This window comes from Camelina sativa, chromosome 4 (genome assembly GCF_000633955.1).
Source record: "Camelina sativa cultivar DH55 chromosome 4, Cs, whole genome shotgun sequence".
Taxonomy (NCBI): Eukaryota; Viridiplantae; Streptophyta; class Magnoliopsida; order Brassicales; family Brassicaceae; genus Camelina; species Camelina sativa.
Window position 1 is genome coordinate 29,727,508 of NC_025688.1, and position 14,853 is coordinate 29,742,360.

A 14,853-nucleotide genomic window follows, 5' to 3' on the forward strand; every position below is an offset into this window, starting at 1 on the left:
TCTCACACGTACGCATCAGATTGTGTTTGTGCTATAATCCTTTTCTGTTACCATGCTAAAACTTAACCCACCAATCCTTATGTAATCCTATATAATCTATATATGTTTGTTTTGTATATGTCTTTGGTTTTACACTTTTGCTTACTTTAGTACATATGGATCTTGCATGTCTTTAACTAAAATATAATGATTTGGTTCCGCTAATCGATGATATTTTAGTTGCACATTTTAGTAAACGACCATAGTACGTACTTAAGAAACGAAATTGTATATACGTTTCAGAATATGTATATAGAGAATATATACGTTTCAGAATATGTAGACATTGATTGAAATTTCAGAAGATGTATAAATAATAGAAGAAGTATTTATCTTGAAACCACGTGTGTATTATTTTAATACTATAGACAAAATAAATGGAAAAATGCAAGTATTGTTTTTTACGATTACTACTAGAAGTGTATTATTTAATTATTAATAATTTTGTTTGAACAAAACAAAAAAAAAATATTAATAACTTTAATATTATTTCAATAATAATTCCAACGTACGATAAAATTTTGTTGAAAAGAACACATAAAAGTCTCATATTTTTCAGTAGATATATACATAGAAGTCATAGTGATAGACAGAGGAAAGACGTCTCTTTGACTATACTCTTCAATCGAAAACAAAATGTGCGAAAATTTCAAAAGCAAAGTCCCTAAACTCGCCTAACTCCATTTCTCATCTGACTTTGCTTTAAATGTCAATAGTCCTATGTTACCTAGCTGCATTCAGATTTGGAAATTAAGATTGATGATCTTTATATATACTTAAAGAAACACCCGTCGGAAACTAGTTTACTTAGTAATATTTATGCTTACCGAGTAGCTTCTCATCAATGTTGCTAATTTCAAGAAAACGACGGAAAACAAATCATGATCGCACAAGGATAAGTAAGCGATTAGTAAATAAAAATCCATTTCGCCCATAGTAATCAGAATCATTTTGAACAAGGACTACAAAAATACTCCCTCATTATTAGAATTATTAGAATAGATGATGTTTTAGAAATTTTTATTGTTTTACAAAAAAATGATTTTCTATATACTTTTATCAATTAATTTTTAAAAAATTGTAAATTTCAAGAACCATTAAATGAGAATTTAAAAGTTTGATGAAATACTATTGGTTAATAATTATAAAATATTTTATTATAAATAAATAATATACTTATTACTAAACATTAAATATTTTTTTTAATACATGTCAAAATCCTAAAACATTATATATTATAATACAGAGGGAGTAAACAAAAACTTAGGTCTGCGATATGGTGAAATATAGAAACTTTATAAAATATAAAACACTTACTAAAGAAAGATCTAAAGCAAAGAGTGCGTGTTACTATACATCTGAACAGGTCAAAGGGTCAAACCTAAGTATTTTAAATTACACAAACAATTGACCATATGGAGAGTTAATTAATATTTTTAGAATAGTTGCAAAATTCCACTTTAGAAACAGAATAAAAAAATAATTGAACATTACACTTATGCCGTGTTCCACTTATTTTCAAAATATCCTTTAAAAAAAAAAAAAATTCTCGTGTTAGTTTAGGTCATGTGCATTAGTTAGTCTTTCATTAACCAAAATATTAATAAAATAAAAAATAATAAATTTTTATTATAAAAGTTTTTCAAAAAACAAGAAAAAAAGTTTTTCAAAGATTCTCAATCTTAATGAGAAACTCTCATAATAAAAAATTATTATATTATATTTTATTGTTTTTTTTTTAAGTGAGAAATTTTGATGAGAAATCCCCAGCGCACATGCTCTTACTATATATATAAAAATTCGCACATTGCTTAATCGCTTCAAATCTAATCCACAAAACCATTCACACCTTCTCCTCTCTTTCTCTCTATCTTTTTTTTTCTTTTCATTAAAGAAATGGAAGACTACGAGCGAAACTCAAACTCTCCAACTCATGAAGAAGATTCCGATGTACGAAAAGGTCCATGGACGGAGGAAGAAGATGCAATCCTAGTCAACTTCGTGTCTATCCATGGTGATGCTCGTTGGAACCACATCGCTCGTTCCTCTGGTATGTATCATCAGCCTCTATATAAAACATATACAGTACTTACTTACAGAAGCCTATATATATAGATAAACTATACATATACTCATATTTATGTACGCAGGGCTTAAGAGAACTGGTAAGAGTTGCAGATTAAGATGGCTTAACTACTTACGTCCAGATGTTAGAAGAGGCAACATCACTCTCGAAGAACAATTCATGATCCTCAAACTCCATTCTTTATGGGGCAATAGGTATATAACACAGTAACACACTCGCTTTATATCCCAAATATGTAGAAATATGCCATATTGTATAACACTCCCTTTATTATGTTATTAATACTAAATGTTTCCTTGGAATTTGAAATAAAAAGGTGGTCGAAGATAGCACAGTATTTACCGGGAAGAACAGATAATGAAATAAAGAATTATTGGAGAACTCGAGTACAAAAGCAAGCCAAACACCTAAGATGCGATGTTAATAGCAATCTTTTCAAGGAGACTATGCGAAACGTTTGGATGCCGAGATTAGTGGAAAGGATCAACGCCCAATCATCATCCGCCACGTGTGAGCAAGTGGAGTCAATGATGATCACCGACCCAGGTCAACCTATTGACGTACCGAGTCCGGTCGAACCGGGTTACGTTCAATTCGACCCGAATCATCATCATCATCAGCAGTTCGTACCGGCATCGGATCTCTCAGCAACGTCTTCGAATTCGCCGGCTGAGACGTTATCGGACGTACAAGGCGGGGCGGTGAACGGATCGGGTTATGACCCGGTGGGTCAAACGGGTTTCGGGGAGGTCAACGATTGGGGCTGTGTTGGTGGGGACAACATGTGGACCAATGACGAGAGTTTATGGTTCTTGCAGGACCAGTTCTGCTACGAAACGACATCGTATTCGTATAATTAAGGAAATTATACGATCACACGATACGTTAACGAGGAATTCAATTGCGTCACGTTTGGGTGTTACAACTATTCATTCGTGCGTGATGCCATTTTAGTAGATACGTCCTTGGTATACGAATCTTGACTTAATTATTATATGCTTCCCCCCCCCCCCCCCGACTGAAATTAAAAGATCTGATCATCACGCGAGGATACTAAGATTTTGTGATATATGTGAATTAAAGTTCTTAATTTTATTTGATGTTATAGTGGAAAAAAAAAAGATAAAAAGGAAAGAAAGAGTAGCAGACTCCGGTTGAATTTGTTTTTAAAAGAACTAACGTTATATTTGGTTTGATCCGATTCATACAAGGGGGAGAGCTAGATAACGCTCATCCAAGTATATAATTATTTCACGGTACCGTTAACCATCACATGCCCGCAGGGATCATAGACCATCGACACTTTTTTCAAATCAACCTTCATAAAATCAATCTTGTCATATATAGCAACCCATCTTGTCTGGTTCAAGTTGTCAAAACGTAGAATTAAAGCGTACTTTATGTTCATATAATTGATATAAAACTCATGAATATATTTGAAACATAAACCAAATTGGCTAAAATGTCATACACCACACGAGAAATATGCATGGTCGACTCGAAATAACAATTGAAACATAAACTTATGAAAAAGAACTCACGTTACTTAGATATTCCGTATTCGCGTAATAAATTCACACCAACAAGTAAAACCCTTCATCCATATATTTGATCCCACGCCTAGGTGCCATCATAAACTCGTGATTATCGCCGGGATGCGATACATCAACCTCCAAAATTCTCTTATTCGTCGTGTTCTCGTCTCTGTAAATTTTTACAGTCGACAAAGCCTCCACCGTAGTCACCGGCTCGTCTTCCGGAGTAAGACGGCAACTCATCAGTGCTCTAAAGAACATCACTATGGACGCCACATGCGTCTCCGACGTTGTATATGATGCTTTAATTATGTTATAACATAAGCATATATATTTATATGTGTGTGTGTGTGCGCGCGTTTGAGTGTTTTTGTCAGTGTGTGATATAGTCTTAACAACCATTGTTAAATGTTTGATACACACGACATGGCAAGGAGAAAGACTGGAAGACACATCGAGAGGAAATCTAATTTTGGTAAGTATTATTAATTTACCAAATCACCCTTTGAGGCAGTGCCAAATATGATGTTTTCAGCAGAAAAGTAAGGGTGTTTATGGTGTTTTACGACTTATAGTTTATTTTTTTTTGGCAAATATACACTTGTAGTTTTGAAGTGAAAGATCAAGAAACAAGTTCATCTTCACTCTTCAGCAAGAAACAATGAGATGAGATGAGAGGAATTTAAGAAAATATTCCGATCGGTCAATGATAGTTGGCCAACCTTCTAGATTTCCTAATGACAGCGATGTTTTTTTAAGTATATAGAACAAAACAGATTTAGTACCTTTTTAGTAAACTAATATATTTTGTTTTTAAGTATTTTTGTATAAATAAAATTATATTCGAAAACTATGGTTGTACTAGTATAATACGAGGTATTAATTTATGATATGTTATCTTCAAGAACTAGTATAAAACATAAAACTATGGAGTATGGATCAACCATATGCAAAATATGGAGTAATCGCAAGTAACCTTTTTGATTGATTATGGTTGAAAATACACACTTCTTCTCTAACACATATTTATATTTCTTATCTGTACAAATAATTTTTTTTATCCCCCTCTCATCAATTTATGCTTCCAGTTATTCATATAAATTGAGTCGCTTTCGTAATTCTTCAAAGGCAAAAAATTCTTAAAAGCATATCACTATTTTGCTGTTGATTTCCTAAATAATAAATGAGTCATTTACTAAAAAAATAAATTGGGCCAATAGCTTCGGCCCATACTAGATGATTAACGTAAGGACAAGACACAATTGAACGATATCTTTTAGTGACTCTTGTAATCTTGGATGAATCATCATCGGAACTCGCTAAGTGAATCCGAAGGTTTAAGCATTCGTTCGCGCTCAAAAAATCCCCAATTCCCAATCTTCTTCGTTCTCGTTGAAATTAGTCAAGTGTTCGAAACCCTAACTCCTAAAATCGAAGTAGATCTCGAATCCTGATCGAATCGAAGGTCTTTGCACTCCTGGATCGAATGATAGCTACTACCCGTTGATTTCGGAACCCTAATTACAATGGGCGGTACAGACGCAAAGGACATCCTCGGGTTGCCGAAGACTCCACTGTCTTTGTCTTTAACTCAGGAGAAGAAATCTCGACCCCAGAAAGAGTCCCATAGAAAGCCCGATGGCATTTCTCGCGAGGTGGAACCCGAAACAATCCTTTGTAATCGATTTGATTTTTGTTAGCTTTTGGAATCAATTCTCATCGTTCGTTGTTGATTTTGCAGGTTTATGCGCTTACCGGCGGCGTTGCTCCTCTTATGCCTTCAATTGATGTTACCCAGCTAAAGCGCCGTCCTCCTGCTGATGAGAAGGTCCGGTGCTGCTTTTTTTTTAAAAAAATTAAGGGCTTTACGATTTATCTTACTGTTTTGATTTTTGTGTGCTACTATGATTCTAGTGCTTAGTATGCTAAGCAAAGCAGCGTTCTTATTATGTCACAGGTTGCTTGGCAATGGCTTCCCTTCACCAGTTCTGCTAGGAAAGATGCTTTGCAGCTTTACCATTGGGTAAGTTCTTTGTTCTGTGGAACGCCATTATTAGAATGAGTTTTAAGTATTTCGTTCTTTCTAATGACATGCATTTGGGAATTTATATCTTCACAGGTTAGAGTTGTGAATAATGTTCCACCCACAGGTGACTATTCCTTTGCCAAATATAACAAGGTATAATACTGCCTTCATGGTTGTCTACTTAAAGTCTCGTTGAGTTACTTTTACTTTCTTCTCTCAGTTTCTGCTTCTTCTGACTACATTTTATTTTGAACTCTCATTCAATTGTTTGTATCTTTGCGTGAATGCAGTCAGTTGTTATTTTGAAATACACAGACGAGGAGTACGAGAATCATTTAACTGATCCTGTAAGTGTCTGCTCAAGGAAGATTTTCTGTTTCATTCTATTATGTATGAAGTAAAGACATGTTCTGCATAGCTTCTGTATATGCTTGTTTTGGAGTATGTTGCCTTGGTTAATTGTGCTCCAACTTGCAGGTGTGGACCAAAGAAGAGACTGATCAGTTGTTTGAATTCTGTCAAAATTTTGATCTCCGCTTTGTTGTAATAGCTGATAGATTTCCGGTATCGCGGACGGTGGAGGAATTGAAGGATCGTTACTACAGTGGTATGTTGGACTTTATCTGATTCCAGACCATTATCCGTTCACTTATACCTTCTCCTTTCATTTATTTTCATCTTTGATCTCTCTGTTTATATTTCGTGTTGCTCCAGGGTTCATTAAAAAATACTAGGACTGAGAATTCTCTTACGTATTTTCTTTTGTAGTAAACCGGGCCTTGCTGCGTGCTAGAGCTCAGTCTCCAGCAGATGTTGCAAACCATCCTTTGATGAAGGTCAACTTTCTCTTAAATTTCTTCATAGCAAACTATGAACTCTTATGTCATATATTTTTGTGCTGTTATCTAATGTGTTTTCATATACAGGAGCCTTATGATATTACACGCGATAGAGAGCGCAAGCGGGCATTGTCCATGGTCCTGTCGCAGAGTAGACATCAGGAGAAGAAAGATGCTGAGGTTTTTTTCTATTGAATCTTAAATGTAACGTGCAGCCGAATAAATATGAATCTAATCCTTCTCCCACAAATGCAGATTCTTGCTGAGGCTAAAAGAATCACAGAGATGCGATTGGCAGCACGTGTAAGTGTTGTCTTAAAATAAATATATTCACTTGTACTAAGTAAAAACCAGTTGATGAAATATGCTTACCATAATTGAAGAAACCCTAAAATATGAAACATACTCAATCTTTATCATCTTGTTTCTTAAACTATCCGTCTTTCTGGCTGTCCAGCGTGCAGAAGAGCCTGTTGTATCTGCAAATGAGAACGCCGGTCTTGATAAAGCTGATGGGGTAGTTCCAGGGAGTAGTGTATCTCCATCATCCAATTCTCAACTTCCTGCTACTGCTGTGGCTCCATCAACACTAACTATGGCAGATTATGCCTCTACCCTTGCATCCCTGCGTATGGTGAGTGTCTCTCTCTTCGTCTCTTTCCCTTTTCCACTTGGTTATCCAGTTTATCTGATTCTTTCTGGTGAATCTGTTACATTTTTTAGCTTCATGTATACTTGAGAACCTATGGACTTGAACAAATGGTCCAAGCTGCAAGCTCGGCTGTTGGTCTTCGAACGATCAAGCGTGTTGAGCAGACTCTGCAAGATCTCGGGGTTTGTCTTTTCTTCTTGTTCTGTTTCACTATTTCTATTTGTCTGAAATCATTTGCTTACCTTTCCTCATTGATTGATGAATGAGACGTAATGCTATAAAGGCCACCCCTACTGAAGCTAGCTTTGAATGTGTTCAACTACTATTTTGTGGGGATTTTAGTTAGGGTAGTAGCTACTAAGGTTCATATCGGTTTATATGATTATAGCTACTTTTAAGATTCGTTAAATGGATTCTGAGTATATAGAGTTTTCTGTTTACAGGTTAATTTAAAGCCAAAGGTTCCTACGAAAACTGTATGTGATGAGCATCTTGAGTTACGAAAAGAAATATTAACACTACTGAATCTTCAGAAGCAGGTAAAGCATATGATACAAGTCTATCTCACATAGATTCACAAATATACAGCTTGTATTTTGTTTTTATAACTTCCTGCCAAACATGGTCTGGTCATAATTTCAGCTGCAGTACAAGGAATCAGAAGGTTCATCACATCGTGAAGGGTCATTTGCTGCAATGCCAGACACTCCAAAAGTGAGCACCAAACTATGTTTATTAATTCTTACAACAGTTTCATCTTCGTATTGATCTCTCTAATCCTCTATATTTGATCAGGATCGTGTGTTCGCATCTGACCCATTCAGTTTTGGAGGTACAATTCTTAATTTACTTGGTTTCAGCATTGTATCCACTACTTTAACAATTTCTAAGTTCATTTTGTGTGTGGGTTTCAGCTGAGAGACCGATCAAGAAAGAACAAAAGCGCAAGGTGGTGTAGATCTGAGTCTGCTCTTATTTTTTTTCATAGCAATTTCTCTGAAAGTCCTTGGAATCTGTATATAAACTTAAATATCAACTAAAAGATGTTTGTGAATCCTACAGGGTCCTGGAAGACAAGCAGATACTCCTTCACCAGCTCATAAGCGTCCGAGAAAGATGAAAGCCTCTGATCTCTAAAATCTCTCTACTTACTGACTTGCAGTTTTCATGTGTATGTATGTGTCCCTTTTTTTTTTCTCGGTGATTTCAGACACTGTGGACTGTTTTGAGTTGTTGAATCTTTCAATTGGTGATTCCAAGTCTCTTTTTTGAGTCTCGAACACTTTGAAGACACCGGTTCTACAACTCATTTACACAGTACGATCATCATGTAGAAAACTGAAGCTAATGAATTATTATTATATCAAAACTTTTGTTACCTTATCATTAATTCTGATCCTCCTAACAACGTTAATTGAGTCTCTAGTGAGAACATAATGAGGATTTCAAAGCTGCAAAAAATTCACTGTACAGATATTTCTAATTTTTCATTTTTTATATAATTTATTTAAGCGCTAAAAAAAAAAAAAATAATTTTTTTAATTAGAAAGGTTCGTTCTTCTTCTTCTTCGTCTTCATCGCTAGGGTATTTGGGGGTTTTTTTTTAGAGGAAGAAGAAGAAAAGGTTGGATTTTTCAGCATTCAAACTTGAGAGTAAGCAACGAGGGTTTCTATGGATGAAAGGCTAGATATAAGGGAAGGTCGTTAAGTCGAAGTCTGCTATAAAGAGAATGGCTTTAAAGCCGTTTGGTACAAAGCCATTATCGAGGCAACGAAATCGAAATCTGGTTCCATAAAACACAGTGTCCGCTTGCTCAAGGATGATTTCGCGACTCCTCTTACCCAACCCTCCCTAAATATCTTGCTTCGACCTCTTCCCCCTCGCCATTTGCAAGCTCGCATCAGTATCAAGCAAGGCTGCGTCGTCGACGCTTACCACAAAGATGGGTGGTGGACTGGGTTTGTCATCAAAGAGTTGAGGGATGATAACAACAAGGGTTGTTGTTTGATGTTCTTCGATTCACCGCCTGATATCATTCTCTTCGAGAGAAAGGATTTGAGGCCTCATCTTAAATGGGTCTACAAGAAATGGTGGGTTATGCCAAAGTTACAGGTAATCGAATCTGGGACTCTCAAATTTTGTTGCTTTCCTGCAAATTATAGCATTATTTTGGTTGTGAAAGCTTAATGACTGACTTGAATCTTTTTATTAAATAAAAATGTTAGCTTTTGGCTGAGGAGTCTATGTTTAGCCCTGGAACAATGGTGGAAGTGAGTTCCAAGACTGATGAGATGGAAACTGTTTGGGTTCCTGCAATGATCATCAAAGAGATTGAAGAGGATGATGAGACGAGGAAATATATTGTCAAGTTTTGCAATAAGCCTTTGAGCTGGGAGGGTAGTAAGGAAACATTCAACGAAACTGTTGATTCACAAAGTGTTAGGCCTAAACAGCCTCCGTTTTTCGTTGAAGGGTATAAATTGTTGGACTGTGTTGAGGCGTTTCGTGGTTCGAGGTGGCGTAAAGGGATAGTGAATCGATTTGTCTCTCAGAAATCGTATATGGTGAGTTTCGAGGATACAAATAAGCAGTTGAGATTCAATCACTCGGATCTAAGGCCTCCAATGGAGTGGGAAGATGGGGTTTGGAAGGTATTTAATGTTTTCCACTGGTTTCAGTTAATACTAGATTGTTTCAAAACTGAAGGCTGCAATATTGCTTTAGAATTTGTCAGCAAAATCTTGCTCTGCATTTTTCATGATGGTTTTCATTGGGAGTCTTTGTGTTTATCTTCCAGTTGTGATTCTTTAACTCCATTTATTTTATGTTGCAGACAAGGGAATCGCCATTAACTCAAGGTTCAGAAAATAATATGGGTGATTCAGTGATGAATGGTAATACTTCTCCATCACTAGGTAACTGTCTTTATTTCCAATATCTAATTGATTCACTTGTCATTGTTCTAGATCATGAAAATTGATCTTGTCTTTGTTTTCCAGCTGATGAATCTGTTTCACCTGTAACCTCGTCCCCGGTTATAATATCAACACCGTTGAAATATACAGAGGCTGAAACTCAAAGAAAGACCTTTCCCAAGAAGACACTTCAGCCAATGAGGAAGATACAGGAACTAGAAAGGTACAACAAAGAGATGCTAGATGAAACTAGCGAAAAGCGCAAGGCTGAACAAGAGTGTGGTGTGATGAAACGCAAGATACTTGATGTGAAACACAAGATTATGGAGCTGCGGAGGCAAGAAGCAGCACTGAGAAAACAGAAGGATGCAACCTACGAAAAGATAAATCAGATGGAGTCACGCGCAAGAGATCTTGGTGTAGAGCTTGAAGATGTGGAGTTTGAGTTTGAGACACTTCTGTATAAGCAAAAAAAGCGTAATGGCGTAGGAGGAGGAGGAATATCAAAAGGATCAGTCTCAAAACTTCTTTTTGAGTCAGGGAGAAGCTGACGTGGCAAAGATTAAATCATAATTAGTAATGTCTGATCTTAAAAATGTCATTACAAAAAGCCAACTGAATCGTATTTTGTTTTAACCGTAAGATAATACGACAAGTCGACGACCACAATACGATGGGCTCGTTAATTTAGGCCCAATAGAAATATTTCTTTTACTTTGTAATTTAAATCGCGCCAAAAAAAAGGAAAAATCAATTAAAATAATTAGTCTCATCATAATTAAGGGCAGATGATGACGTCGTCTCTGCTTCCAATTGTGAAAGTGGAGTGAGAGGAGAGAAGAGGAGGGTTTTCCAAATCTTAGGGTTTTTTTCTTTTTTTTTTCTTTCCGCGGAATAGAGAGAGAGAGAGAGAGAGATGGAGAGAGAGATGGAGGAGACGATTACGAAGAATTCACAAGTAGAAGTGTGTTCTGAAGAAGAAGGTTTTGCAGATGCATGGTTCAGAGGTGTTCTCGAGGAAAACCCAACGAAATCAGGACGCAAAAAGCTCCGTGTTCGTTACATGACTCTGTTGGACGACGACGGTTCTTCTCCTTTGTATGAGAACATCGAACCGAGGTTCATCAGACCTGTTCCGCCGGAGGATGAGTACAAAGGTGTCGTCTTTGAGGAAGGGTTGATGGTGGATGCTGACCATAAAGACGGATGGTGGACCGGTGTGCTTATCAAGAAATTGGGGGATGACAAGTTTTGGGTTTACTATGATACTCCACCTGACGTTATTGAGTTCCGGAGAAACCAATTGAGACCCCATCTCCGCTGGACCGGTTGGAAATGGGCCCGACCAGAGATTCAGGTATGATGTTGATGTAATCCAAGTTTTCATTTTTTTTCTTAATTTGGTTGTTTTTTTCTTGCTAAAGATTGAAACTTTTCTCTGTTTTGATTTGTTGCATGTTATGACCTTTTGTCAAATCCGGTTTTATTCGCTTCGAGATGGCTCAGTTTTGTTGCTTTCTTTGTTATTGTTAGTGTTGCATGCTTTGCTTTGGTTCAAATGGTTAAAAAAGTTTTAGCTTTCGTTGAAATGGTTTCAGCTTTGGCTTTGAATCTTAGACTAGACTTTAATTTTTTTTTTTCTTCTGTTTGTTGTCCTTGAAGGAATTGGATAAGTCCATGTTTAGCTGCGGGACAATGGTGGAAGTGAGTACTGTCAGAGGGAAACCGGAAGTTGCCTGGTTCCCCGCTATGATAGTTAAAGAGATCGAAGTGGATGATGAGGTGAAGTTCATCGTGAAGGACTGTAATAAACACTTGAGCTTTAATGGTGATGAGGCTAGAACAAACACTACCGTTGATTCCTACCGTGTTAGACCCACACCGCCTCCTTTTCCAGCTGACAATTACATGTTGTTGGCTCGTGTTGAGGTCTTTCGTGGTTCCGTATGGCGTCAAGGGTTGGTTAGAGAAATTCTCAATCAGAATTGTTACAAGGTTATTTTAGCGAATACAAAGGAGGAATGCGTGTTTAAACACTCAGATCTCAGGCTTTGTAAGGTTTGGGAAGATGGGGTTTGGCAGGATGGACCAAAGGTATCATCTTCAATCATTTCCATCAATATTCTTTCAGTTTTGGTTTATCGGTGGTGTGAATTGAAGCTGTTATGTTCAGTCCACTTTTCAGCAAAATTTCGGGAGAGAAACTCCTTCCAATGTCATAAAAGCAAAGCCAATTCGCTCTTGTTCTGGTGCTAAGTCAGTGACTCCGAAAAGGACCACAAAGCATATAAGAAGATCACTCAATCTTGAGGATAATGACGAGACTCTCACAAATGCTGAAACTGGAGCTGTGAGTTTAGGCATTTTACTAATTTCGTTTGCTTTTGTCATGTCCTTGATTTACAAATTTTGTTTCCTGCATTTAGGCCACTCGAGAACTGAGAACGAAGAGGGCTAATGATGTTACTAATGATAATACTCCTCGGGCCATAACCCCGCAAGCGAAACCAATAGGTAATTGTGATCTTGTTTAGCTCTTTAAGTTTAGTTTATGCATCACGAAACTGATCTCTAAGGTCAATGTTTTCAGCCTCTGTTAAACCTGTGGCCCCGTCCCGAGTCAGAACTGCAACGCCGTTGAAACCAACAGAGGCTGATACTCGAGGAAAGACAGCCCCTAAGAAGACACCTGAGCCAATGAGTAAAAGGAATGGCTTGAAAAATGCAACTCAACAGAAGGTGAATTTAGTTCTTCGTTTGAAAAAATATCATTCTCTCTTTCACTAGATGTTAGCGTTCATGATTGTTATTCATCAAAATGATGGTTTAGTTCACTCTCTTTATATAGATGCTTGAGGAGAAGAGTATCGAAGATAAGGGTATAAAAAGGAAGAGAGAAGAAAAACAGAACGCAGACCTTGGGGAAACTGGTATGTCGAAGCCAGCTCTATCTAGCAATATTAGTTGTTTCGTGCCAAATTTTTATCATATAATTGGTAATTAATTTGTAGATGAGAGTTGCAATGGTCCAATAGCTGAGATCAATGATACAAGTACTATCTGCACCGATGCTGATGTCGATGATCAGCCTCTCGCTGCTTGGATAAGTTCACCTACTGGTTCGATAATATTCTCAACATACTTAAAGCTTAGATGCATCTCTTTGAAAACTGTCAGGTAGTATATATGCTAAAGCAATTCGGTTTTTTTTTTTTTTTTGGTTTTGCGTTGATCTATCCAGAGCTACCCTTTGATCATAGCTCGGCTGTGGTGAATAATGCTGCTGCTGCCACCGATGTTGAGGAAACACAAGGAAATAATACACTAATGAGTTTGCCTTTTGCAAAGAAGTCACCGTTTTGGAAGGCGTATGAAACAGTACCACAGATTCCACATTTTGGCCCATTGTTTGAGGCTAAAGAAGATCTCCGGGAATGGGCAGCAGTTGGTATGATGGTGACTTTCTACGGGTTATTAGATGAAGTAAATCATCTGCAGCCCGATGTTTCCTCGAGCACACTAAGTAGCCTCAGTTGTTCTTTTGAGGATCTAGAGAAGTATGGGTTTGACATTTCAACCCCTCAGTCACGGATCAACAAAATGGTTTCTCTCCAAGATGAGAGAGCAACGAAAGAGGAGGAAAGAAAATGTCTAGAGAAGACAATTGAAGCTGGAGAGCTGGAAGTGCACAAGTATGAAGAAGAGATGGTCGAGTTAGAATGCAAAATTCTGGAGCTGAAGAAACAACAAGTGGTTACGAAAGAGAAGAAGAAAGCTGCTGAAAAAAGGACAATTGAAATGAAAGCATGGCGAGAAACGATTGAGCAAAAGATTGAAGATTTGAAGCTTGAGTTGGAGACAACTGCTTCTGCTCCATGGTAAATGGTAATAACTAAGGTAAAGAAGCCAACGCTAGGAATGACATCTAAGCTCTGTATTTTGGTAAATGACAACTTAGAGAGGGTAGATGTAAGTTAAAAAAAAAAGTCTAATCTAAGGTCAGTAGCTCGGTTATTGTTTATGAGGGGATGTTTAGTTTAACTAATCCTTTTAAGATGAAGTATCTTTTGCGAATCTTATGATGGTGAATCAATCTATATATTTTGAGAGTCTCCCAACAATCAAGACCGGTCTAAACTCATTTGCTTACCGTACACTCATAATGTAGCAGAAAACTAAGCTCTAATGTTTAAACGACTCAGTTCTTCTTACCGAATGTTTTTTTTTGGAGTTGTGTTTGGGTAATTATGGTTAGCGGTTGAATTAAAAGGTATAAAATTTAGTTGTGCAATTACTACTGAAGGTGGAGGTTTTTGGTGATTGAATTGACTTTAATATGGAAAGACCAGAGCGTTGGCTGTGTAAATTAGTATTTGCCAATAACGGAAGGTGGATGGGATTTAATTCCGTAAGGACCAAAGACTCTCTCCCTTGAGTTGAATCTTGAAGAATATGTTATTGTACAAACCTAATATCATAAAGATGGCAGATGGGATATTTTTTGGCGACTATAGAAGAAATAAAATTAAAAAGGAGACAGAGCCTAATACTCGATGATAAGAAGGTTACTACTAGGTTACATGGCGAGTTAAAATTTGCAAATTTGTAAAAGAGCTTCAATTCGTTAAAACCAGCTACAGTATTGTTTGAACTTGAAACTGTGTGTATGTGACATGATGGTTTCCTTGTGGATGTAGTCAAATCATTTTTTTTTCCCCCAAATAATCTGCAAAAGGTTTTTTTTTTTTTTTTTTTTTTTT

At 36.8% G+C, this 14,853-nt stretch overlaps 4 protein-coding genes across 7 annotated transcripts; all 4 read left to right on the forward strand.

Annotated features, from left to right (window-relative positions):
- LOC104783309 (transcription factor MYB108-like) lies at positions 1,878 to 3,220 on the forward strand. The gene is made up of 3 exons (XM_010508445.1): positions 1,878 to 2,089; positions 2,190 to 2,319; positions 2,442 to 3,220. Exons 1-3 carry the CDS (start codon positions 1,936 to 1,938, stop codon positions 2,983 to 2,985), a joined length of 828 nt encoding a protein of 275 aa, XP_010506747.1. The 5' UTR covers positions 1,878 to 1,935; the 3' UTR covers positions 2,986 to 3,220.
- LOC104783310 (SWR1-complex protein 4) lies at positions 4,969 to 8,560 on the forward strand. The gene is made up of 16 exons (XM_010508446.2): positions 4,969 to 5,315; positions 5,402 to 5,488; positions 5,618 to 5,683; positions 5,780 to 5,839; positions 5,977 to 6,033; positions 6,164 to 6,293; positions 6,455 to 6,522; positions 6,613 to 6,705; positions 6,781 to 6,828; positions 6,983 to 7,159; positions 7,249 to 7,359; positions 7,621 to 7,716; positions 7,820 to 7,891; positions 7,973 to 8,009; positions 8,092 to 8,126; positions 8,240 to 8,560. The coding sequence occupies exons 1-16, from the start codon at positions 5,187 to 5,189 to the stop codon at positions 8,312 to 8,314; spliced, it is 1,341 nt and encodes a 446-aa protein (XP_010506748.1). The 5' UTR covers positions 4,969 to 5,186; the 3' UTR covers positions 8,315 to 8,560.
- On the forward strand, positions 8,745 to 10,779 carry LOC104783311 (DUF724 domain-containing protein 6-like). 3 transcript variants are annotated; one of them, XM_010508450.2, is made up of 5 exons: positions 8,745 to 9,290; positions 9,404 to 9,575; positions 9,651 to 9,829; positions 10,012 to 10,093; positions 10,178 to 10,779. In XM_010508450.2, the coding sequence occupies exons 1-5, from the start codon at positions 9,186 to 9,188 to the stop codon at positions 10,642 to 10,644; spliced, it is 1,005 nt and encodes a 334-aa protein (XP_010506752.1). In that variant the 5' UTR covers positions 8,745 to 9,185; the 3' UTR covers positions 10,645 to 10,779. The 3 variants fall into 3 exon arrangements, with proteins under 3 accessions (XP_010506752.1, XP_010506749.1, XP_010506751.1); XM_010508447.2 differs by having other exon boundaries at positions 9,404 to 9,829; XM_010508449.2 differs by having other exon boundaries at positions 9,404 to 9,829; positions 10,012 to 10,072.
- LOC104783312 (DUF724 domain-containing protein 6-like) lies at positions 10,890 to 14,225 on the forward strand. 2 transcript variants are annotated; one of them, XM_010508452.2, is made up of 8 exons: positions 10,890 to 11,450; positions 11,756 to 12,187; positions 12,279 to 12,443; positions 12,520 to 12,607; positions 12,684 to 12,832; positions 12,942 to 13,023; positions 13,105 to 13,212; positions 13,335 to 14,225. In XM_010508452.2, exons 1-8 carry the CDS (start codon positions 11,010 to 11,012, stop codon positions 13,973 to 13,975), a joined length of 2,106 nt encoding a protein of 701 aa, XP_010506754.1. In that variant the 5' UTR covers positions 10,890 to 11,009; the 3' UTR covers positions 13,976 to 14,225. The 2 variants fall into 2 exon arrangements, with proteins under 2 accessions (XP_010506754.1, XP_010506753.1); XM_010508451.2 differs by having other exon boundaries at positions 12,267 to 12,443; positions 13,335 to 14,224.